At 50.8% G+C, this 25,411-nt stretch overlaps 1 protein-coding gene across 5 annotated transcripts in view; it reads left to right on the top strand.

Moving 5' to 3' along the window:
• The window catches only part of SRGAP2 (SLIT-ROBO Rho GTPase activating protein 2), a 233,672-nt gene extending 210,707 nt beyond the window's left edge, over positions 1 to 22,965 (top strand). For 2 of the 5 annotated variants that reach the window (XM_060644305.3, XM_060644306.3), the window contains exons 18-24: positions 5,664 to 5,888; positions 9,544 to 9,623; positions 11,817 to 11,997; positions 13,491 to 13,637; positions 16,890 to 16,928; positions 17,143 to 17,467; positions 19,570 to 22,965. In XM_060644305.3, coding sequence (XP_060500288.1) covers positions 5,664 to 5,888; positions 9,544 to 9,623; positions 11,817 to 11,997; positions 13,491 to 13,637; positions 16,890 to 16,928; positions 17,143 to 17,467; positions 19,570 to 19,953 — 1,381 coding nt within the window. In that variant the 3' untranslated portion in view covers positions 19,954 to 22,965. Of the gene's footprint in view, positions 1 to 5,663; positions 5,889 to 9,543; positions 9,624 to 11,816; positions 11,998 to 12,758; positions 13,638 to 16,889; positions 16,929 to 17,142; positions 17,468 to 19,569 lie in introns of those variants that run through there. The other 3 variants (XM_060644307.3, XM_060644308.3, XM_060644313.2) reach the window with 2 other exon arrangements.
• The last annotated feature ends 2,446 nt before the right edge of the window (positions 22,966 to 25,411 follow it).

Here is a 25,411-nt window from a genome sequence, read left to right on the forward strand (position 1 = left end):
CAAGACAGGAAGCACAGTCCTTGGTAACCTAATCTCAGAAGTGACATCCCATGCCTTCGGCCATATTCCATTCACTAGAAATGAGTCACTACATCTAGCCCATACTCAAAGGGAGAAAATTACACCAGGATGTGAATACCAGTAGGCAGGGGCCATGGGGTTCATTTTAGAGGCTGCCTACCACAGCCTGTATACTACCCAGAGAGTTTTTGCCCCCCAACGAAGTGTAGGTAGCTCCCCCTCACCGCAGCTGATTCCACTGCTTGCCTTTTGAAACCTGCTTTTTTCAGACGTCAAACAATATAGCCTTCTAGTTTCTTGCTAGCCAAGTGAGGTCCACGGACCAGCTTCACTGGCATCATTTGGGGAAGTTGTCAGAAATGCAGAGTCTCAGCCCCTCTCCCCTCAAAGACCTGTGAATCAGAATCTGTACCTTAACAAGGTCCCCTGGCAAGTCATACTCACATGAAAGTCCCAGAAGCCCTGCGCTGGGTCCTCAAACACTGCTCCACCGTCTGAAAGAGTGAATCAGTGGTGCTTCTCTCCTGACTAAGGTGCCCTGGGGGCTCCACGAAGGCTGAGGTTTCCTCTACATCTCACCCATCTCCAGGTGCCTCTTAGTTTGGGAAGATTCTGTCTGGGCTGTTCTTCTGACTTTCACGAGGAGTGTTTTGGCTTCTACACGCAGATGGACAAGTAGAGTTGTGGTTGGCTTGTCTTCGGAGATCCGCAGCTGCTCACATACTTACTCAGTCATTTATTTCACATATATTTATTAAGCATCTACTGTGTGCCAGGCCCTGTTTTAGTTGCTGGCCATCTAAGACTGCACCAAACAGTCCAGGCGTCCCATGGAGTCCCTTGTGGAGTTTATGTTCTATTGGAAGAAGAAAGACCAAACTAATAAGTACACATATCACATGTCAGAAGATAAGTGCTATGGAGAAAAATAAAGCAGGTAAGGGAAGTGGAGCGTACCAGGGGTCAGGGTGAGAGTTTGCTCTTTAACATCCGGTGCTCAGCAGATGCTTCACTGAACAAGTGACAGCGGGCCATGGGCATGGAGGAGAACCTAGAGAAACCGGTGTCCCAGAAGCCACGTAGACAAGTATTTTGAAGAGGGCGTGGTAACAGAGTTAAATGTGATGACAGGTCAGCTGACAAAAAGACTAAGAATTACGTTAGCAGCAGGGAGAGCATTGGTGACCCTGAAGGGGGTTGTGTTGATGGAGTGGAAGGGGTCAAACCCTGACTGTGGGTTCAGGAGAGAAGGGGTGCTGCTGATGGGTAAAAAGAAATGTGGTAGATCCATACGGTGGGGTAGTGTTCAGCCACAGAAAGGAGGGAGGCACTGAGGCATGTTACAGCGTGGATGCCCCTTGAAAACATCACACTGAACGAAAGAAGCCAGTCGCAAAAGACCACGTAGTGTGTGATTCCTTTTATGTGCAACGTCCGGAACAGGCACGTCAGTGGGGACAGCAGACTTGTGTAGCCAGGGGCTGAGGAAAGGGGAGAAAGAGGGGATATGGAGCCTGGAGGCTGCTTCGGATTCTGTGTCTCCCTCTCTCTCTGCCCCTCCCCTGCTCATGCGCTCTCTCTCTCTCTCTCTCTCTATCTCAAAAATAAATAAACATTAAAAAAATTTTTTAAAGATGGTGAAAATGGTAAATTGTATATTTTACCACAATAAAGAGGGGGAGGGAGCGAGAGAGAAGGTATGTTAGTCTGCTAGGGCTGCCGTAGCAAAATACCACAGACCAGGTGCCTTCAGGAACAGAAACCCATTTTCTCATGGTCTGGAGTCTAGAAGTCCAAGATTAAGGTGTCAGCAGGGTTGGTTTCTGGTGAGGACCCTCCTTGGCCTGTAGATGGCCCTCTTCCCTCTGCGTCTTCCCATGGCTTTCCTCTGTGCACGCATGGGGAGAGCCCTGCTGTCTCTTCCCTTCGTATAAGGACCGCAGTCCTATGGGATTAGGCACCCACCCTTATGACCTCATGTAACCTTCATTATCTTCTTAAAGGCCCTTTCTCCAAATACAGTCACATGGTGGGGGGGGGGGGGCCTTCAACATAGAAATTTGGGGAGTGGGACACAATTTAGTCCATAACCGAAGAGGTGGAGATGAATCAGAGAATCAGAAACAACAGGTACAGACAACTCCCAAATCGTTTTATTATGGAGAGGAGAGAAATGGGACAGTATTTTATTATGGAGAGGAGAGAAATGGGACAGGTGTGGATATGGGGTTAAGAGAGAATTTTTTTTCAGATGGACAGTATCACTGCATGTTTGCATGCTGGTGGGAATGACCCAGTGGAGAGGAAAAACCAATGATGGAAGAGAGAGCAAGGGCAATGGTGGGAGTGATATTCTTGCTGGAGAAAGAGGATGCAGTTCACTGCAGGGGGAAGGAAGGCAGAACATGAGGGCGCAGAGGCAAGTCCCTTAACAGATGCGGGGAGCGTGAGGATGCTGACAGGTGGCGTTACAGGCGGAGGGAGTGAGTGGATGCCTTTGAAGGACTATGAGAAAAAATCAGCCAGAATTACCTTGACTTCTCGTCTCTTAGAAAGCCTTTTGGCGAAGTCAGGGAAGGCTGTTAAATCACGGATTTAGAGTGGGAAGTTGTAGTATCTCCTATTGGAAAAGCTTTTAAAAGGCCTGATGGATTCTCGGCCCCACATTTTGCCTGGGGTCATGGTGAATAACACAATTTCTCTTCATCCCTTTCAGACCTAAGATCAACCCTGATGTGTAATATCTTACCCACAGTCTGTTGGTTGTTGCCAAATCAAACCCCTGGGGCGTGTGAAGCGGAAGGTTTTTAAGTGAAATGTCATGTATTTAAAACTGTCTGTCGAAAGCTTAGTGTTCTCCCCGAGGATTTAAGCCTTCGATGTTGGGATCTGGAGTCCTCGGCTTGATGATGCCTGTCAGGAGAAGAAGGTGGCTAGACTCCTATAAATCAACTGCTGGCAAATGTCGACAGCCCTGCTTCCCATTTTCTGACTAGAGTCGAGGGCCTTATATCAAGAAGCAATTAGGATAGTATAATTACAGAAAATATTGATTGAGCCCCACCTATGTGCCAGGCACAGTGCTCAGTGGTTTGTGTATAATTGCTCATTTAAACTTTATATCAGCCCCACAAAGCAGGTCCGTTCTTTTAGAAGGAAGAGACTTGGAACCTAGAACACTGTTGTGGAACTGGTAAGCAATGTGACCAGGACTCAAAACCAGATCTCATTGACTCTAAAATTCTTCGGACGTTTTGTTTTTCTCTCTTAATTTAATCTAAGAGACAAATGTGCGTCATTGAAAGGTAAAAAGTCCAGAAAAGGGCATGATAAAAAACAAGTTTCCCACACTAATCCTGATTTTTTCATTCCTCCCCAAAAGCCTATGTTCTCAGTCTCTATGCTGAACCTTGTTAAGATACACAAAAGATGAGTTTGAATCAATTAGAAGAATTCACTAGTATTATAGATAGAAGCTATAGAAATATAGTACAATTCTTAGAAGAGATGGCATTATATACGTTGACACCAAAAAAAATGTTTAAAGATGGAGCTGTTACCACTGTTACCCATTTTAGGTTGGTTTTTTTTTTGTTTTTTTTTTGTTTTCAATAAAAATCCAGTATTTGAATTCCTATGCTGGATATGGACGTTGGGGCCTTCGTGGATTATTAGCACCATTATGTTGTATATGAAATGCGTCTGTATGTGTACACATGTGAATTTTTCTGGGGAGAGAATCTCTGCTTTCTGTCAAATTCTTGAAGGAGGCCGTGACCCCCCAAATAGTTAAGAATCATGGCTTTTCCCCTAAACCCAGGTGTTCCCATTGTAGATTGGAGGAGAGAGAAGGATCTTGGTTTATATTTTAATGAGAGTAAGAAATGCATCTGGTCCCTGAGACCCTAGTCCATGAAGATGTGTCCTCCTCAAGCCCATGGTCATTGCAGCCACCTATGAATTGAACGGTCCTTCCCTTAGGAGACTTGGCAAGGTTTCTCCTCTCTTACAAGGCTTTGGGCTGGGGCTCTTGGAGCTAGACTTTGTTTCCTTTTGACTGCCAGGCTTCCCCAGAAATGACTGGTTTTCTTCCATGTTACCAAATGTCATCAGTTCGCACTAAAGAAACATGGACTTCCTCCTCCCATGGCCTTCCTCCTCCTTGTCCCTGTTGTGGTTACCAAGGTAATTATCTCTCCTATCTCTCTCCAACGTTTGTTTGACCAAAAAGTAGAGTTGGAAACTTCTCCCGGCCTTTTCTGAATCCCAGCTTTCTATTAACTCAGGAGCCAGGGAAGGGTTGTAAAATTTAGCCTTTAAGACCTTCTATGAAGCAGTCCAGCCGCTGAGATCTATAACCGAACCCATCGCTGGCCTCCCTACATTGACTAAGTCCTAGAGAACATTGACTCTCAACCATGACAGTAATTCCCCCCGTGACAGCTGTTCACATCCATCGTACCGCTTCTTTGGTCCTGCACCGATTCTCCAAAGCGGACAGATGTATGTGAATCTTCAGTAGAGGAGAGAACCATTGGGTTAGAGAGACCAGCTTGGTAATTTGAGTCTGGGTGCAGTATACACTAGAAATGAACTCTGTCCGGTTCTGAAGAACGCCTACTCAGATGAAGACAGCTGAGTCTCAGGCCTCTGGTTCGGCATCAGAGGGATTTGGTTTTTCCTCAGAGCTGTAAGAATCAGGGGCCGGGGACCTCCTGCTGATGCCCATCAGGGAGGCAGTACTCCTTAGCAGAGCCCACAGCTCCGCACCCTAGGGCTGGAGGCGGGGGGTACAGACCCAGAGCTGGCCAAGCCATCAGCCTGGACAAACAGAGACCGGTGAGGGCCGATGAGACCCAGGGGCTCCCTGAAGGGTTTGGGGCCTTGGCCAAGGTTGGAGGTGTGGCCAGAGCAGCTGCTGGCTGAAAAGGGGACTTCCCAAAATAAATACCCAATGGCGAAGTCAGACTGCATCCAGAGAAAGCCTGAGCATAAACTGAGCAGCATGCTGACCTTTTCCTGAATAAATCTTGATTGTAATAATAGAGGATATTATGAAAATGAAAAACAATTACATTAGCTGTTCCAGAAAGAAATTCACTTGCTTGGTGGGATACAAAAGCTAATCGGGTGGCAATGTTTTTAAATACGTCTAGAGCTTGGAATGGAATAGCCCTAGTAATTTGATTATTTTGCTGTGCAAGGAGGTACACAACACACAGTGCCTGTGTCTTCTGACCATATCATTACGAGGGCAGCCTGAGGGTCTCCATCTGCGCTGGCAGCTTCGGGGGCTGGCGTGTGGGAGCCAACCCGGTTGTGCAGAGTGGCGTATTCTTGAGGCAGGGTGGGTTTGGTGGGTGAGGTATGGAGCGGGGCTCGTGAAGGGGTGACAAGTAGGATTTGAAGGGGGAGCTGGAGAGGGAGGAGGGGAGAGACCTGCAAGGAGGTGGCTCCCGAATGACCGTCCTGGTGGTCATTCTCTTCTCCCCCCAGACTTTCTAGAAGGGCTCTGATGCCCAGAAAAGCAGGTGGCAATTTGTGGAGCTTCTGCTCTTGCTCTTGGCATTGCCTCCCACGATTGTGTTTTCTGGGCATTCATGCGAGAGCTTTCCAGCTTGCCCCCTTCCCTTCTCCTCCAGTTTATCACAGTTCAGTGAAGAGAACATGATGGACCCCTACAACCTCGCCATCTGCTTCGGGCCCTCGCTGATGTCAGTGCCTGAGGGCCACGACCAGGTGTCCTGCCAAGCCCACGTGAATGAGCTGATCAAAACCACCATCATCCAGCATGAGAACATCTTCCCAACCCCCAGGGAGCTGGAGGGCCCCGTCTACAGCAGAGGAGGAAGCACAGAGGACTACTGGTAGGGGCCTCTGGGCCAGAGGGTGGGGAGGGGGAGTCCCCACTGCACGCTGGTGTGGGAGCCAGATGGCCAAGCGAGACCCAGGGGAAACACCCAGAGCCCCCCAGCCTCGCACTCCCAGGCGGTCCAAGCTGCCGGGATCTGGGGACGGTGCAGGCAGCGCCCCACCTCGACCCGACCTGTGGAGTGAGTGCCACTTCGTGCCACCTCCCTGTTTTTTATGAGTTTGAGGAACCATTCTGGAAAACAGTGGCAACAATAATAGGAGGGTTAATAATCTCCAGGAAAAGAAAGTTTGTAAAGTTGTATTCAGAACAACTGTTCATCAGTCAGCAGTGCCTCTCAGGCTCCATGTCTGTGCTGTGTGTGGAGAGAGACACAGGCCTGGGTCCGGGCCCGCAGAAGTAAGATTTTCTTCCTTACTGCGAAGCACTTAGATATGAGGCATAATTTCCTCGCCGTGAGTTTGTACAATGATAATTTAGAATGCAGAGATCCGTGAGGAGAAAAAGGGGTAAGGTAAGCTCCATTTTTGGCAGGTTAGGCCCTCTTCCACCCTAAAACAGGATTAAATCCTGTGGGGCAAGGTTTTTCATGACTTAGCCTGGGAACAGAGATATAAAAGGAATCCCTAGGGCTCATCTTTACTAGACCCTTGTGTTACACAGTTGGCCAGTCACTATTTCCGTATTACAGATAAAGTGACTATAACCTAGAGAGGTCAGTGACAACCTTTCAGGCCACCTTAGGGGTGGGAATTCTAACCGTGCTGTTTTGTGTCTTAGTGCAGGGCACTGTCCAGGACCCCACACTGCACCCAGGGTACCACTTACAGTATCTTTTTCCCAACCAAACACAAAGGCAACCACCTCTGTCGTTTGCCCCCTAACATCCCTTACCTGCTCCTTCCCCTCCCTTCTTCCCCCGAATCGTGCTTCAGCCTGGGCTGAAAGCATGAGCCAGCCCAATTCGGATTCCATCTGAATTCAACATCTGGAACCCATTCAGCAGCCCCATTGCTCTCCAGTAAGGTAGGGGAGGACAGGAGAGGATGTTCACTTAATTGGAGGCCAGTGGGTCCATGCTTCTCTCTGATCCCCACAGAAGGAGCCTTTTGCCTGAGGCGTGAAGAAAGTGGTATTCACGTGTCTGTGAGTAGAGAAATACCACTGACACCCCCGGGTTCAATCTTGTCCGCTATCCCGCGGATCCCAGCATCTGGGTCCGAGCTGGAGAAACCTGTACTTCCTAGCTTGGAGAGAAGGCTTTTTGTCACTGACAGATGGTCGGTGAGGACACGGAATGTTGTTCAGGTGTGCTCCAAGGAGCTGTCTTTGTGCATGTGACTTGGAGAGTTGGTTTCTCTCTTGCATGAGGGTTGAGAAACTGTGGAGTAGTGTTCCCAGGGCCTGCTTTATCTTCTTTCCAAAGTGTGCCCTCACTTCTCAAATATCTCTGGCCCGATCCCAGGACACAGAGCCCCCCTCAGCCCTGTTCCCCCAGTCCCAGCCCAGCGGAGCAGACAGAGTCATGGCGAGGGTGGCTCACAGAGACACAGAAGGGGAGGACACCTTCCACCAGTTCTCTCCAAGGCATTCTCCCAGGCCAACCGCTGTTTGTCATGCATCCGACATTTATTAGCAGCCCCTGGAAAAACCACCAGATTAGTCAGGGTGTGTTACTACCACAGACTGGGTGGGAGGCCAGAAGCCTGTGAGGATCAAGGGCAGGTGACCTTGGGTAAGAAGGACCATCTGACGACTGGACTCACCCACTCAGAAGGCTCCCAGCCTCTCCTCTTCTTTGGGAACAGGAAGAAGTGCCAGTGAAGTGAGCTCAGATGGATGAAGGAGGTGAGGGAGGGGTGGCAGAAGGGGGTGCCAGAGCCTGAGAACCCAGGAGACCAGAAGAGCCAGGAAGAGGGGGCCCCGGGCACTTGGTCTCCCTGAAGCTACGAAGCAGGGAGGCTAGTCCCACTTCACCACGCTCTCCAACCGTAAACTAGAACCCGGTTTCCCAGGACCACCTGCTGTTTGGCCTGCTGGGCTTCCTCAGACCGCAGGTGCTGGCGGGCTTGAGGTGTTGCTGAGGTGTGGGTGTAGAGCTGAGAGTAGGATTTTAGCACTAGGAGGGACCTTAAAAAGCATCATCCCGCCTTTACATTAGAGCAGTGGTTCTCCGAGAGGAGTCCTTGAACCCACAGCACCTACATCACTTAGGACTGGTTAGGAATACAGACAACTGAGCTCCACCTGGCCCTCGAGAATTAGAAACTCTAGGCGTGAAGCAGTCTGCTTTTAACAGCCCATCCAGGACTCCCTGGCGTTTGAGAACTTCTGCCTTAGTGGATGGCCACATAAATGAACTTGGAACTCTGGAGGAAACTGAGCCTTTGCCCTGTGCACCCCTGGTGCCTGAGGGCTTCTAGAAAGACCTGAAACTCATCAGAGGGCTTGTAGGCCCAGCAAATAGTGCCCACAGTGTGTAGGCCCAGTAAACCTGTGAAAACTTATGCCCACTTTTTTTGATAAGGAGGAATCCCTGTTGATGTTCTCCCAGAATGTTCTCTGGAGTCTGAAGAGCCTCCTTGGAACTGACTTGTGTCATGTGGGGTGAGTTCCAGACTGGTTCCCTGGTCTTTGAGGAACTTTCTGGAGTGAAAGACCCATCCTAAGTGGAGGGAGAGGCTATAGGCTCAAAAGTAGCAACCGTGAGGCCAGGTGGTAGGGTTGAGAAGGTGGTGATACTTCCATAGAACTGCCTGGAAAGGCTCCCTTGTTACTACCAACTGCCAGAGGAAGAAACTTTAGAAATGAACAGGGGTCTTGTTTATTTCTCAGGAAGTTAGAACTTCCTGGTACCCATCCCCGTCCACTCCGATGTCCATGAGCCAGAAGACCAGGAGAAGAAACAACTTTCCAAGTAACTTCCCTGGCCATTCTTGATTCTCAGCCCTGTATGATTTTAGCCTCACTGAACTGTTTGGGAACTTGGCCAGCTTCCATGCCCCGCCCTCTCGCAGAGTCCAGCCCACAGCAGACTCTTCTCCTGCCAACTCCCCTCCCGTCTCTCACCGGTACACAGACCAAACCACAAAGCCCAGAGACATAAGCAAAATGAGAAAGAAGGAAAGGAAGACCACTTATCCTCACACAACTGAGGTGTACAGACCACTATCCTCAATTCATTGATTAGGCGGTTGAGGCTTAAAGAGATTCACTCCCTTGCTCAGGGTCATACAGCTACCAAGCGCCAGGGCTGGTTTCCAGCTCCTGTTGCGTCCCATGCAAAAGCCTCATATGTTCTTCCACGTGCTCCCTCCAGGGACTAGTTCACCTAGAGAAATGGCCCTTGAGGAGTTGAATTGTTGTGTATTTTCAAAAAGACTTATTTTATAAATTCAAAAGGGCTTCCCTCTGTCTCCGGATATTGTGAGTCGCAGGCAGTGTCGAGTGGTTTTTGCTGCAGGGCCCGGGCTAGAGAAACTCCGGAGCCTCGTGTTTCGTTATCAACACTTGTCTGTAGTGTCCGGTCAGGATGCAGAGAGCGTGAAATAGCTTCTGCGCCCTTGCTCCAGGGAAGCTGCGGGAAGGAGAAGACAAGAATTTGGTCAGCCAGGGCTCAGGTCCCCGTTACTGTTGCTTTTCTGTTGCAGTGACAGCCCTCACGGAGAGACTACCTCGGCTGAGGACTCAACCCAGGATGTGACCGCAGAGCACCACACGAGCGATGACGGTACGAGGCCCCGCGTCCTGGGCAGTGGGGTCACCGGGCGGGAAGCAGAAGGAACAGCTGACGTAGCCTGTGCTCCTGATGCACCTTCCTGCCCAGCAGTCCCCCAAAGACAGGCAGCGGCCCCCCTGTCCGTCCTTTTCATTCCTTCCCTTTCGTGGAGAGACAGCCTACCTTCTCAAATAGAATGGTCTCTGTGTTAAACCAGAGGTGTAACCTTTCAGAGCCTTTCAAGCTTCTCGCCCCAGCTCCCTGCCCCTCGCATACCTCCTAGCTCCTTGTCTCGCCTGCCTGTCTCGCCTGCCTGATGTTGGTCCCCTGTCACAGCCCAGACTCCTGCCAGGTAGCTGGAGACCAAAATCAAGGAGAGTTCATTTGAAAAAACAGTGAGCCTGGGGAGGAGAGAAGCTGGGTGCCAAGAGCCCGACAGAAGCAAGCCAAGGGGGAGTGGGAAGCAGGATGCAGAAACCACACACTTTCACGCCTGCCGACTGGAAAAATTGACCCTTTCCAAAGTACAGACGTGCGAGCGCCTTGCAGCCTGGCGGGCGTGCGTCGAGAGGTGGAATGCACAGCTGTCACCGCGGGCCCCTCGGCAGCGCCCGTGATTGATTAGGGTCTGTCCGGCCAGCACGCCTCCCCTCCTTCCAACAGTTCCGCACCTCCATTTCTGGACCACTCGGGCTCTTGGAAGTCTCAACAGCTGACAAGGGGCCTCAGAATTTTCTGGGCATGAGAACGAAATGGCACAGCCTGCAGAGCTTTTTAAAAGAGGAAAAAAAAAATGAAGGCTGCTTATTTAGATGCTGAAGTCAGATAGATCAATACGATAATCTGCCCCATTACAGGAGGAGACTGGGTGAACTAGGGAAATTTGTTCCCGCTAGAAGCTTTGTGTGTCTTATCTCTTAATCCTAGTGAAATAGAGCTGCTATTTTCCAGTTGAGAAAGCAAAGGCCAGAGAGGTCAAGTGATATGCCCAAGGCTGCACAGAACTGAGATTTGGGATATTTAGACAGGCCTTCTCTGGTCTGCCTCCAGTAGCGAAATATCCAGCCCGGCCCTTCCGGTAGCAGGCCCCACCATCCTGCTGCCTAGGCGTGGTCGTGCCTGTAAGCAGCCTTTCTGTCCACTACTCAGAGTACCTGACTAACATCAGGGGGGTTTCTTTTTTGCTCTCTGACCTCTCCCTGCGGCTCGGCCCAGATAGTGGTAATGATGACAACAATAACAATGGCCAGCGTGGACGTATTCTTTCTACAGGCCAGACACTGCTCTAAGTGCTTTTACAAATTGTTATATATTGACTCTTCGTAACAACTTCATGAAAAAGGCACTATTGTTATCCCTTTCTAACAGACAAGGAGACTGGAAGCTCACACAGAATAAAACTAAATATTGCATTTGTAACCCCCTTTTAATTTTCAAATTAATTTTAAGTAAATTTTCCATGTATTACCCACAATAATATATTTCCATATTTTTAGCTCCTTGGAAAGTTGATTGGGTGGGTTATTCTCTCCTACGGAGACTAAAAGCTCATGTTCCACTAGGGGAAATGGACAACATAAATAAAGTTTGTTGTATTTAAAGTACAATATGATAAATGTTCTACAATTAGTGGCGTTATTTGATGATCAGAAAAGAAATGATGCTTACAAATACAGGATGGCAAGTTCAGTGATAGGGGCTGGCATAAACAGCTGTGTAAGCACCGGAGAAGTTACTCTAGGCCTCCTTTGCCCTGAGTGGGGCTCAGCCTCTTGGGCAGCGTGACGAGCTTCCCAGGAGGCAGATTGCACAAGGAAGACAAGGTTCCCACCCTGCACATGTGGTTCCTTGTTGCACAGAAACTGCTGAGACAATAAAGTATTCTTTGTTTTGTTTTGTTTTTTAATGCTGACATTTAAACTGTGACTCAGTGTGTTTCATCAGGAAGGTGAGAGAGAAAGGGATTCCAGGTGGGGGGAACAGCATGACCAAAGGCAGTTAAGGGTGCACACGTGCTTTCAGGCTGATGGCACCGCACCGTCTATGCGGGAATCCCCTGCCTCACACATAGATCATCCGTGGCTTATTTGTCACGCTGGGCTATCTTCCTGCCAGTGTGAGTTCAGCTAATTGGGGTTTTCCGCCCCGTTTCCTGAGTCTGTGGGTCTCAACAACATGTGTTTCCTTCTTTTCTGCCCCTCTCAGAGTGTGAGCCCATCGAGGCCATTGCCAAGTTTGACTACGTGGGCCGGACAGCCCGAGAGCTGTCCTTCAAGAAGGGGGCATCCCTGCTGCTTTACCAGCGGGCCTCCGATGACTGGTGGGAAGGCCGGCACAATGGCATCGACGGACTCATCCCCCATCAGTACATCGTGGTCCAAGACACGTACGTTGGGCCCCCTGCACCTTCACGCATCCTGGCTGCTCTGTGGGAGACTTTATTTCTGGCTCCATAGGAGGGTGAGGGAGACCAACCCCCAGGGGGCACCAATACCGGCCTTGAAAGACGCCCCCCCCCCCCAGACTAAGTGGAGGATTGTTTTTTCCATCTCTTCCCCCTGCAGATCACTCCCTCACCCACCCCCACTCACTGTGGAAACCTGCCAGCCCTCAGGCTCATCCACATTTAGACCCGATGAGTGATAATGAGGGGTGATTGTTTGACCACTTACATTTTTATTCTGGAAAGCTCAGAGTGGGAAAACATTTTTACTTCTTTTTTTTTTTTTTAAAACAACCCTGCTCACCCCAACCAGTTGGGCCACCTATGACGATGACGATGGCACTTTTCCACTTGCAAATGAAAGTGATGCTTTCCTTTTCTAGAAGAAATCTAGCTTAAGCAGCCTTGTGAAAAGGAGCGAGTTCATTTAACTGGGGTTGACTTGGGGAAAGACAGGGAGAGGAGGAGAGAGGGTGTCAGGGAGCAAAGGGAACGTGAACTGGTCCCAGAGAGACTTCATCGGATGGGCTGTTGGTTGGCTCCTACTCTTTGAAGCAATGTCTCCCGGGCAGGAGGGCTTTTACCCCATGGCCCTCCCAAGCCTGCCTCCCTGCCCCTTTGCCCTGCCTCTGCCCCTGCCTCCCTATCCGTGGATGCGATGCTGTCAGTGTTTTTAGTCCTTCCCTTAATATTATTTTTTAAAGGTTGATATCCTGAATGAGTCTGCACCCTCCCAGCCTCTCCCCGGCTCGTTCTGCAGGGAGATCCTCCCTCTGTTGATAACATCGCAAACCCGGTGGCCATCTGTGCGTGGACAGGACCCTCCCAAATTTAGCATTATGGCTTCACTACAGGACCGAGAGAAGATGAATTGTGGGGGAGAAGGGGCTTCCTTTGTCATCAGTAGCCAGAGGGGCCGGGAGAGCTGTGGAGTGACCTGGGACCGGCTTGGACGCTCTAAGCTGGGCTAGATGCACTACGACAGAGTGTGGCGGTGTCCTGCCTCAACGCCGGCATCTCCAGAGCCACCGCAGACCTGCCTGTCCTTGCCGGGCAGTGCCCGGGACCTCAGCAGATAAACCGCACCCTGGACCGGCCGCCTCCTCCGGGAGGTGGCCCCGGCACCGCTGTGCCCGGAAAAGCAGCGGGGTAGAAGGCAGATGCCTCGAATCCAGGTGTCCCCTAGCCCGGCCTTCCTGCGGAGCTGAGGATCCCGCACCACGCGGCGGGATTATTTATTATTATTTAAGTGACCCTCCTAAGGCCCTTAGGTTTCCCTGCCTCCTCTCACAGAGCTAGCCCGGCCTGGTGTCACTGCCGCCTCCAAGCTGTGGCGGGGTCGCGTGTGTGTCGGGGGGGCCATCTTGCCGATTTAACACTGCTTTTTGTGTTGTTGTTGTTTTCCCCTCCTCCCTGCCTGCCTGCCCCTTCCCCAGCGAGGACGGTGTCGTGGAGAGGTCCAGCCCCAAGTCTGAGATTGAGGTCATTTCTGAGCCACCTGAAGAAAAGGTGACAGCCAGAGCGGGGGCCAGCTGTCCCAGTGGGGGTCATGTAGCCGATATTTATCTTGCAAACATCAACAAGTAAGCTCTGCTTTTCATTTTCTGCTCCCTGAATGCCCTGCAACGCCCAGCCTCCCCCTCCGGCCTCGCCCCCTCTCCATTCCTGTGCTGCGCGTAGGGCTCCCAGCCCCTGGGCCTAACACTCTGCATGCGCTCACTGCTGCCGCAAGGCGGACAGGGCTGAGGAAGTTTCCAAGGGCCTTGCGGGCAGGTCCCGGGCTCCAGCGGGCTGCTGTCGTGCTGTGGAAGGGTGCCCCACGCTGGGTTTCCGCAGCATCTGTCGGGTCGGGCCTCCCCGGCTGTCTGACCACTAAAACCTGGCCAAAGCTTTGGTCACCTTCTGCAGCTTGGTTTTGGACTGGTTCTCGGAGGTGCCTTCTCTTTTCCGATTCTTGCTCAAATAATAGTCTTTGACGTCTTCCTGGCCCTTGTCTGTCCGAAGAGCCAACATCCTGTGTGTCTTCCACTAGGCTCACGTGACCCCAGAGGGGTTCATGTAGATACCATGTGTCTCTCTCTCACCGTGTCCTGCATTCACCCTGTGGAGGAAAGGAGGCCACTCTGCCCCGCAAGGAAAGCTTCGTCCTGAGCTCTTTATTCATTGCCTAACCCCCCAGCTCCCTTTTGCCCCTTCATACCAGTGGAAGGAATTGTCCATGTTTTCCCTGTTGCTTTAGCCCTGTGTCATCCTCCCCTATCAGTCCCTTTGCAGATTCCCATTCCTGTCCGGCAGGCTCTTAACTCTGCCCCCCCAGCTTTCATTGTGGCCGTGAGCAGCATCCCAAGGGTTTTCACTCCGCCCACACCCGATCTGGCCGGCTGGAGGGATTCCACGCCTGTGTGCTGCTGCCTCCCCTAGAGACATTCAGGTTATTGGAGAACTAATCTCATCTCAAGGGGCCAGACACCAAGTCCCAAAGCCTACAGACCTCTTTCCGCCAGACCCTGAAACTTGGCCCCGTGCCAGCGGGATGACGCGCCCCAGGGTGTTCCTGATGAATGTGGATTGCAGATGATGTACAATTTTTATTCCCCTCTGGCTTTGGAGGAATGAAACGATCTGCACATTGAAAACCTGTTCACCGTAGCCTCTGGACACTGAAACTGGAAGGAGAATAAAAGATGCTTGTTGTTTTTAAACCGCACCAGGTCGCCCCGATCTCTTGGCTTTTTTCCAACCAGACGGTAGCAGGGGGCGTGGTTGGGGCACGTGTCTCTTTTCCATCTCTTTCGCCCTCCAGTTAGTGAAGTCGCTGATTCAGCTCACGGAGAGTAGGTATGATTTAAGTCAGACCAGTAAAAAGGATTGAGGATTTTATCTATTTCCCTCCAGCAAGTGGTGCCCTGCTGGGAGGGCAAGCTAGTAAAAAGTAACTGTGGGCTCATCACATTTTTTTTTTCTTTATTTACAAGTCTATGTTAATTATAAGCCTGTAATCATAAGGTTGTAAGCCTGTAATTAGCCCACAAACCAAGACAGGGTTGGTGGAGGGAGAGTTAAATAATTAGTTAGGTACATGTTTCTAAGCCATCACGTATTTGATGCCATTTGTACAAAGAAATTGTAGAAGATATGAGCCGAAAGAGTCAGAAGATGAACGCCTGGTGGAAAGTCAGGCGGTTCCCTTTGAACTCCTTACTTGGCCGTGTCAGGATGGGGTGCTCAGAGGACATGGCCGACCGGGACGCCCGCTGGTCGCTGGTCGGTGGCTGAGGGGCGGCCCCCGGGCGTGTCTTGCCCGTAGCAGTGACTCTGCCCTTCCAGCCTCACTTCCTGCCCCATACGTCACTCCTTCCAAGGGCCCCGAGTTCTCTCGCACCCCCGGACCTTCACATCTGCTGCCTCCTCACCCGATCATCTCCTCCTCTCCCTTCAGGACGTAGTCCGAAGATTTTACTTCTCTGGGGAAGCCCTCTGACAACCCCGAGGTCCTCAGGGCTGAGTCAGATGCCCTCAGTCTGTATCCCCACAGCAGTCCGAGTATCTCTCATGACCCGAAATGCACTCAGATCCCCCACCAGCCTGAGCATCTTGAAACCAGGAAATCTGCCTTCCTCTCCTCGTGTCCCCGGGGCCCGGTGAGGGACCTGGCACACACCAGCCAGTCCACAATCTGCCTCCTCAGCAGTCTGAGCTTTGTGAGTCAGCCACCCTCAAGTGGAAAAAGGAAATCAGCAGAGAGTTATTCGGGTGAGGCATTCAATTTAATTCCACACATTTAGTGAGCAGCTACTGTTGTGCCAAGCATCCGTGCTGGTTGTTCAGAGATGAATAAGACAGTGCCTGGCCTCGGCGCTCAGTCTGGCAAGGTAAATACCATACAGACAAGTAGCTAAAAAAGCAGTGCCATCAAAGCTCTGAGGGAACAAAGGAGGGAGTGATTGCTTCTGCCTGCTGTTGGAGGTGGGGTCGTGGGAGGAGACTTTGCAGAGGAAGAGTCGTTTCAGCTGAGCCTCATAAGACTCCCAGAACATCCTTTTTCTGCTCCAGAGTGGCCGATACCCAAGGCTAAACTGCTTGAGCCGGCAGCTTCATGGCGTGGCTCCCGTATGCCAGCTTCCACACCAAACCCTGATAGAAAAGACCTGACCAGTGGGCAGGACCAGGACCGGCTTAGAACACCGGCTCGGCCACACAGACGAGCCCTTTAGCCTCAGGACCTTCCCTTCCCTTCTTCCATCTCCTCTCCTGCCTCAGCCTCCGTTGCCCTTAGTGGACTCGAGATCAGAGCTGCCCAGCTGCCATCCCAAACCCGAAGTTGTATTGCTTCCTAAGTTAGGTCCTCAAGAATCTGATTCCAAGAACAAATGAAATTATTCAGCAGTAGGCAACACCCGTGCTATTAGGACTCTGCCAGGCCGTCTTCTTTGAGAGTCTCCGTGGTCTGAAGGGAATCGGCCGAGAGCCAGGGTTCAGCCCAGGGCTGGGTGACTCAGGGTCACGGAGATGTATTTCCACCCTGAGGAAAAGCACAAACTTGGCCCTAACTCCTCAGCACTGAAGCCTCTTGAAAAATATTCTGTTCCCTGTCTGCACAAGAAGCAACGACAACCACTTGCCAGAGGCCAAAATGATTACAGTCTTGTCATTGGACTAAGAAACATGCTAGAATTTGGAAAAATCAACTCTCCTCTTGCCTTCTTGGTGATGGCGAGACTTTCTCTCCTACCTGGGGCCTTAGGTCTCTGTTCAAAGCAGGTAATGGAGGGGGCCTTTCTGTGAATCTGTCTCCCATTAGAAACTTTCACTTAATCAGACATTTTTCCTGGCAGCACCTTACATCTCGAGAACTCAAAGCCCACGACCTCCAAGTAAGTATCCGTTTCTCCTTTGCCCAGGTTGGGGGTGGCAGGGGAACAGAGACACAGAACGAGCAAGGGAAGGTGAAGCCAAGGAGACAACATGCTGTGTGTCCCTCTCCTTCCAGAAGTCCCCGGGTGCCAACATCTGCCCTCTCTCACCCGTCCCAGCTTTCTCAGGGCCAGGGCTCCCCGATCACACCGCCCTTTCTGTTTGTGATTGAAGGCAAAGGAAGCGGCCGGAATCTGGGAGCATCCGGAAAACATTTCGGAGCGACAGCCACGGGCTGAGCAGTTCCCTGACTGACTCTGCCTCCCCGGGGGTGGGGGCTGGCTGCCGCCCATCTTCCCAGCCCATCATGAGCCAGAGTCTCCCCAAGGAAGGGCCAGATAAGTGTTCCATCAGTGGGCATGGGAGCCTCAACTCCATCAGCCGCCACTCGTCCCTGAAGAATCGGCTGGACAGTCCACAGATCCGGAAAACGGTGACGGCAGGAAGGTCAAAGAGCTTCAATAACCATCGGCCTGTGGACCCTGAGGTCATTGCACAGGTAACTGGGGGCACCTGGACACGCTGTTGGTCTGCCCACGCTTGTCACTACTGCTTCACGAGCCCGCATCTGTTACGACGGGCCTTGAAACAGTGGAGTTCATCCGTCACACACAGAGGTCAGAGGCTGCTGGACACCTGGGCCCGAAAAGGCAGCTTTCGAAGCAGTTTGTCTGTCTCTCTCTCTCCCCAAGAAGAAGATTTCAAGACAGAATAAAAGAATTCAGACTTCTTGTCATGCACAGGCTATTTGCAAGAGTGTTGTACTTTTCAAAGTGAATAGTTAGAGAATATTTTGATAGAGGCCTCCCTGCCCAAGTGTCGGGTCTTGAGAGCCTGGTAGGCTTTGTGAAGCTGCCCAAGTGTTGAGGCTCAGACGTAGTTCTGGCCGTAATTTTTTTATCACCCTTCCCACCCCCATCTCCCATTTCCTGAGGCCGACCTCTGGTCCTTAGTGGGAGGCAGACGATCGGTCAACAATCTGCTCCTGGTCTTGTCGGCTTCAAACACTCCGCCGCGGGGGGCTCGGGTATCAGAAGGGTTTCCAGCCCACGTCTCCCGATGCAGTGGAGATGAGCTCCCTGGTTACGGGGCCCTCCTTCCACGTGTGTACCACACTGACGAGTCTCTGTTTTCCGTGAAATATTAGCGATCCAGCCCCACCTCTAAAAATCCGACTACCGGGGCCGCTCCAAGCAATTCATTCAGACGCCTCTCCCAACTCTATAATTTTCGTTAGACCAGGTAGGAGCTGAGGGCTCCCTGTTGCCCTTTTACGTTTCCTCTGAGTTGAGATTCTCCTCACCCTATCTTCCAGGGGGTAGTAGAGGCTGTGTATGGTCTCTCTTGGCTTACCTGTGATGCTCTGCTTAGGGAAGGTGTGCCTGGCCAGCACCGTAGTAAGCTACGGGCCTCAGATTTCTTGCTTTGCTAGCCCTCTATTTCTGTGCCTCTACTTCAGCTCTTGGCCGCGATCTGTCTTGCACCGTGGGTATCCTCCCAGCTGCCTCCTGAGCCACGTGTTAATAGGAATGTTAGAATAGGTGCACAGCTGGTGCGGACTCTAGCTATAAAGCAGGACTGAGGAAGGAGACGGTGGAGTTCTTCCTGAGCATTTTGAAGGTTTGAGAACATCAGAGGGATGAGTGAAATTGAATTACTGTCAACAGAAAGCACAGATCACCCCTAGGGTCAAGAAGCCTTAACGAGAGCCTTTGCTTGGAACATGTCACCTTTCGATGTGAGCCTGATTCCAGGGAGGAACCCTGTGGCGGTTTGGGATTCCAGACACAGTGTGTGGAGAGGTTAGGAGTGGAGAGGGAGCTGGGAGGTCTCCCCGAGGGGCAGCTGGCTGTGGACAAAGGATCTTTGGTTCTATTATTTCCTGAGATCTGGGGCGTTCCACTGTGACTTGCTGGAGGTAATCCGCCTGCGTGGGCTCTGGCTTCCCCTCCTGGTCACTCTTTGGTCCCCTCTCATGGTGACGGGTCGAAGGAAATGGCTTCCTCAAGTTGGGCACTCCAGTGGGGTGGGGTAGGGCACGGGGAGGTGTCCTGATGAATCTTCAAGGCCAGGGTACTGGAACCTTTCTAAAGCCCTTGGCCCTTCTTCACTTTTGGCTTTGAAGTCCAAGAAAACAAATATCATACTTCATCCCTACCACTTTGTAAGAAATCGTTCATTATGCACAGTTTCAAATATATACAAAAGTGGAGAGAACTGGGTAGCAAATCCCTTGTAACCATGACCAAACTCCTGGCCACTCTTAGTTCATCTGTCTTTCCCCTTCCTGCTGGATCACCTGTCACTTCGCCCAGAAGTATTTCAGTGCCTTATCTCTAAAACTTGAGGACTCTATTTAAAATAACATCTCCGCCATTCTTTTCTAAAGGGGGGAAAAAAATGTCATGATAATGAAAATCCCTTTTTTCTCCTACCCCAACATTCTGAGCATCGGTGTGTTCGAGGATTTTGGCCAAGTGAAATAACCTGGACATCTCCCTCCAGTTGCTTTCTTCGTGATTTGGCCTGTGCCGTTGAAATAGGATTCCTGGGGACTTCTCCCGACATGTGCCTCACCTCCTCCTTTTTCCTATTTTGCAGGATATTGAGGCAACTATGAACTCTGCCCTGAATGAGCTGCGGGAGCTAGAGCGGCAGAGCAGTGTCAAGCACACCCCCGATGTGGTTCTGGACACCTTGGAGCCCCTCAAAACCTCCCCAGTGGTGGCCCCCACATCGGAGCCCTCCAGTCCCCTGCACACCCAGCTCCTCAAGGACCCCGAGCCCGCCTTCCAGCGCAGTGCCAGTACTGCTGGGGACATCGCCTGCGCCTTCCGGCCCGTCAAGTCCATCAAGATGGCCGCCCCAGTCAAGCCGCCAGCCACGCGACCCAAGCCCACTGTCTTCCCCAAAACAAATGCCACTAGCCCTGGTGTCAACTCATCATCTTCTTCACAGTCCACTGACAAGTCTTGTACTGTCTGAGGGATGTAATTTAATTGTTCTAGACAAAGGGACTGGAGGGACTATTATTAAAAATCTTCCTATTTAACTAGCTTGGGGACTTCAGTTGAAAATTAGATTCTAAGTTGTTCTTGCAGGAATTAGCCTTCCCGTCACCCAAAACCTTGAGAATGAAGCCCTCGTTACCACCCCGCCCTGCCCTTCCCACCGCCCTCTGCTTCCCCCCGTTGTCGTAATCCAGCCAGCTGCAGTACATACTGTTCTTAGGTTAGCCAGAGTTAGAGTTTTCCATTATCGGGTCACTGTGAAATCTGGCAAGGCGAGTCATGAGGACACGGGCTCAAGTCTCTGTCCCCTTAGACACAGGGGATGCCTGACCAGATGGTTGGCTACTGACAGCCAGCACTCAGTGGCATCTTGTTTTGGGTACTGATTATAGAGAACCATATATAGTCCATTCTTCGTTTTACACACACACACACACGCACGCACACACACACACACACACACCACAACACACGTTTTTCTAGTCTCTGGCATGTGTAGCCTCTCCTGGTCTAGACCAGTCTCTTTGTAAGTTATTGTGGCAGTTCACACAACAGCCACCAGGGGTCTCTGTTTCCGTTACAAATCTTGTTCTGTCTGGGCCAGAGAACCTAGCCTTTGAAATCTCTCCATCATAAAAAACTGAGCAGGATGAGACCCGATCCTGTAATCTGTTTGGGGTTGGGGCTTTCTCTCTGTCTTCTCTCTATTGGTGTGAATTGGTCATTGGTGTTTGCTTTTGCTCTCCTCCATCCTCTAGAAATACAGCCCAATCTTTTTATAGAACTTCTAAAGTTTTTCTGAATGTATAGACATTTCTCGAGTTCCTGTCTTTGTCTCTGATGGGCCATTTTCCATTTAAGACATTTTCCTGTATAATACAGTTTTATAGCTGATATCTTTTAGGGTAACGAGTCTTTTGAGAGAGTTTATTGTGTTTAAGGCAGGTTTGGAAAAGGTGAGAAATGGGCCCTTCTTCCTCACACTTATTTTGGACACTTAAGACAAAATTCATGATCCTATTCAAAAATTAAAATCAGCTTTGCTAGCCCCCAAATTGTTCCCGAACGAAAACATATCCTACGTTCACCTCCCCCTCACCCCGCCCCCCCAGTTTGGTTATTCTACAAGATCTCTCTTCAGGGACCAACAAGGGCTTGGAGAGCCCTGGTTAGATTAAAGAGAGACATTACTCCTTAAAACCTGTTTTCTTTTATCCAAATAAAGACAACTAAGAGAGCTTTGGCCCCGTGGGCTCTAAGGTCTTCCCGAGGCTGGAATCTAACAAAATAGATAATTGGATGCTGAGTATGTTCGCCTTCCTTTGGCCTTTCTTCTGGTTCTTCTCCAAAAAGTAGAAATGATATCTATCCTTGCATACTTTAATCTGGTCTCCAAACCTGGTGCCCCCGGTTCCGGCCCCCCTAGCTTCACCCTCTCCTAGCGGTACCAGGGCTGAGGACAGTCACACCCAGGTTCATGAGTCTCAGACAGATACTTGAGCTAAAGCTAAAGCTCATTCCTCTTCTCTGTTTTCTGCTTTTAAAGCCACACTTTTAGCCTTATTTTCTATAGGTCAGGAGAGGTGGTGGGTTGCCACTCAGGAAAATCCGAGTTTCCTTATGTTTAGCCTAGAAGATTCTTTTTGGACCAACATTTTGAAGTTGGCAGTTGGTGGTGCAGGAAGTGGTAGGATTTTCCTCATTCTCTGTGAAAGGAGAGCTTTGTGGGAAATCGCTAATTATTGGAGAGATAACCTGCAACCCCAGGAAAACTATCCCAAGAGCTAGAAAGGAGAAATGAAGAGCTCCTTGAGTAAAGCGAGTCAGTCTGTGAGAGGTAACCCACGGTCCTCTGCATTCTTGGGTTTCGTTGCTGGGTTTTGTGGCCTGTCCTCGCCTGTCACCTGGACTCACGCAGGTCTTAAGCCAACAGGGGCTTTCATAAAAACCAAGGATCTGTTTCCTTGATGAGCATGGAACCCCCACCCTTCACTTTACATTCCTTTTTGATCCAACTGATCAGAATCGGTACCCATACCTGCCCTTTACCCCCTCCCTCCAGCACACTCCTGTCTGAGAAAGGAAAAGCGAAGCTTTCTTAATGACAAAGCTTTGGGCCTATTCTGTTGTTCCTGCCTGATTTCTCTTGCAGCCCTCGGACATGACTTGTGTCCACCATCCCCTTGGTCAGTGTCCATCTGCTGATCTGCATCATGAACTGGACGGTGTGTGAGTGGCCACCTACGACCCCCAGCTCTGGGAGCCAAGTTGTCCTCCCCTCTCTGGTGCTCCTGACACCTGTGAGATGGACCTGTCCAGGGGACTAGGAACCCACGGAAGGAGCGTCCTCGGCAGAGCTCCTTGCGATCAACTGGAATTGAGGTTGTACACTGTGATGTTTACACCGAGAAGCCAAAAGGAGCTGGCCATCCAGGGCCTAGGGAGACCAGTCTTCCTCCGATCTGCTTGCCTAAACCAGCATGATGCTTCAGAGAGCCCCACTCTGCCCCTTGAGGCATGGATCCTTCTCTTGGTGTGGACTCTGATGGGTCAGTCTTTGGGGAACAGAGGTGGGGTGGGGCCACCGGCATCCCAATTTGGAAAAGAGAGGAGTTTGCCGCCAGCAGCCTGGAAACTGGAAACACTGGTCTCAGCCAACCTCCTCAGGGCGCCCTGGTTTCTCCCCAAGGAGACGAGGAGAGACGAAGCCAGCAACAGGACGAACAGACCACTGGAAGGGCCAGCGTGTGTGTACTTCACGTGCATAAGGGAAGCTTAGATCTTCCAGGGAATTGCAATGTTGTGGCGTCTGACTTGTATGTCACGTTTGTGTAAGATGGCATATTCTTTACAATAGTGTTGATAACTGGAATATTGTATGTATGCTTGGAGATGCTTTGTGTGAACCTGAGACTGTCACTCAACAGATGTTGGATTGGGGAAAATCCAAAGCACAACTTCGAAATAAAACACGTTTTTAGGTTTCGAGGCTGCCGTTCGTATCCCTTCTCCCCTCCCTGAAATCTCCAATCCAGGAGTCCAGCTGCCCAGGAGGGAATTTGATTCGTCTGTGCTGACGGAGCCCTGCCTGGCAACAGGAGAGATGCGTGAGCTCGGGAGCCAACCATCTTCTCCCTCCCAGCAAGCACAGCCAGGTGCATCTAGAATGTGGATTCTCGTCCTGCCGTCCCCACCCCACCCAGCCTTTCCATTGAGCCCTAAGAAGTTTTGTAGAAAGCCTCCCAGCTCATCACGGCGGCGCAGTCTGTTGCCATGAGAACCATTTCCTCCCCAGAATCCACCTACCCTGGTTTCAGTGAGGACGGTTCTCCGTTCTATCGCTGGTCAGGTTTCCCCACTTGGAGGAGCGGGGCCTGTCAGGTGGCTTGCGGCTTTTGCCAGCCACAACCAAGAGTGACTGAAGGTTGTTGTATTTCTTCCCCGAGCAAAGCCCTGAATCATTCTGACCCTGGATGCCCCCTGCCTCTGGGAGAAGACCCGACCCATATGCTTGTGCTGCTGGTGTTGAGCACAGGGGTGGGGCATACTGGAAAAGCTTTCTCCCCTGTAGATTTTGATTCTAGCAGATCATCAGCTCAAGGGTGAAGTTATTCAAAGGTAACAATTTAAAATGCATCCTAGGGCCCACACTTATTTTTATTGGACTTATTCCAATACCAGAAGCCCCTGGGGAGGGAGCAAATCTCTCATCCAAGGGGATCCCCAGTGTTCAGGACTCCTGCCCTGAGCCCTGGACATTTTCCATCTCTCGGGCCCGTCACCTCCGTCTGTCTCATGCCCTTCCAGCCTGTTGTCTCTCCTCCCCACCTCCCTCTTTTTAATAATAGAGCTACATTTGAGCTTATCTTGCTGGTCCCTTGGTCTTAGGTAAGTCAAGGTGAGGCTGTCCTGCCACCCTGTGCTCTGGGTGAGTTCTCCTGAGTGTGGGTGGTGACCTGTGAGATGGAGCTGGTTTATAAGCTGTGAGCGGAGGACCAAGGAGCCTCTTCGGAGAGCCCAAAAGTCAAAGGTGGGCCATTTGGGGCGGTGCCCTAATTCATTTTATATATTCTGATGGGAGCTTGGTGGCAGCTAGTGACCATGAACACAGTTGAAAACAGACCCATTCCACCCAGAGAGAGACCAAAAAAGGAGACCAGGTGGGTATGAATTTAGGAAATGGCCTTAATGATTATCTACTCTAAATGTTGGTCTCAATAGGTATATGAAGCTTCTTTTTACTCTGGGGTTAGCAACTCTGGCATATTACGTGTGCCAAAGACTCATTCATCAGTCAGTCAACAAACGCTGAGCCTCGCGGTGTGTCAAGCACTGTTGTATAAAGTATTGAACCGGAGAAACAGATAATGGAGTTTTCTGTCCAGTTTGAGGGAGAACAGATAAAGAGGCCAAGAGTTACTCCGAAAATGAAACAATGTGATAGGTAGTTAGTGCCTGGCTAAGGAGTAGTACAGCCAATCAAGGTTTCTGCAGGGCCTGGGAGAGTTGACCGCTCGACAGCCAAGTAGAAATATCACACAGACTCCTGAATACATGAATGTGGGGTTTTAGGGACAGATGATGCCTGCAAAGAAACTTGGGACGTATTTTATTATGGATATACTCAAACTACGAAGTTCCCAGGAGAGCGTGTAAATGGAAAAAAAGTAGGTCCCAATAATTAGAAACCCAGTAGAGAAGAAGGAGCTGGCAAAGAAGACAGATAGAGGGAGCAAGTGACAGTTCGGTGACTGGGAAAGCACAGTGTCACAGATGCCAAGTGAAGGACGTGTGTCAACGGGAAGGGAGGCTTGGCTGCCCAAGGCCAGCTGGAGCGGCAGTCGTTCTGCGGTGACCCGGAGCTCATCCCGTAGATGGGACATGGGTCAGAGTAGAGTGGGTTGGGCAGCCACTGGGAAGGGAAGGCGGAGTCAGGAAGTCTTGGCAACTCATGTCAAGGTGCTGTCGTAAATGGGAGCATCAAGAGGGAGGCAGGGACCAGGTTTCTGGTTTTGTTTGTTTATTTGTTTGTTTTTGCACGGGCATCTCTGAGGCATGTTTGCTCAAGAACAGGATCCAGTAGGATGAGAAGAAGGAATGTGCCGGAGAGGGTGAGTCACAGAGGACAAATGTCGGGGCTGGCCGTGGCCGCGAGAAAAGGCGCTTCCATCTCACTGGAGGGAAGGCAGCGTGACGCAAGGCAGGCAGTGGATGTGGGGGCGAGAAGATGAAGGGGCTCCCTTTCGATTGCTTCTTGTGTTTCAGTGAAGCTTAAGGCAAAGGCTTCAGCTGAGGGTAGGAGGGAGTGGTGAGCAGGAGGCTTGGAGAGTCCAGAGAACGAGTGAAGTATTCTTCCATACCCAGAAAGACAGCACCCGGTGGCACAGGGTTCACTTTTTCTCGGTGGCTTGGTGCTGCTCCCACGGCTTCTC

Source organism: Panthera onca, chromosome F1 (assembly GCF_046562875.1).
Source record: "Panthera onca isolate mPanOnc1 chromosome F1, mPanOnc1 haplotype 2, whole genome shotgun sequence".
Lineage (NCBI taxonomy): Eukaryota > Metazoa > Chordata > Mammalia > Carnivora > Felidae > Panthera > Panthera onca.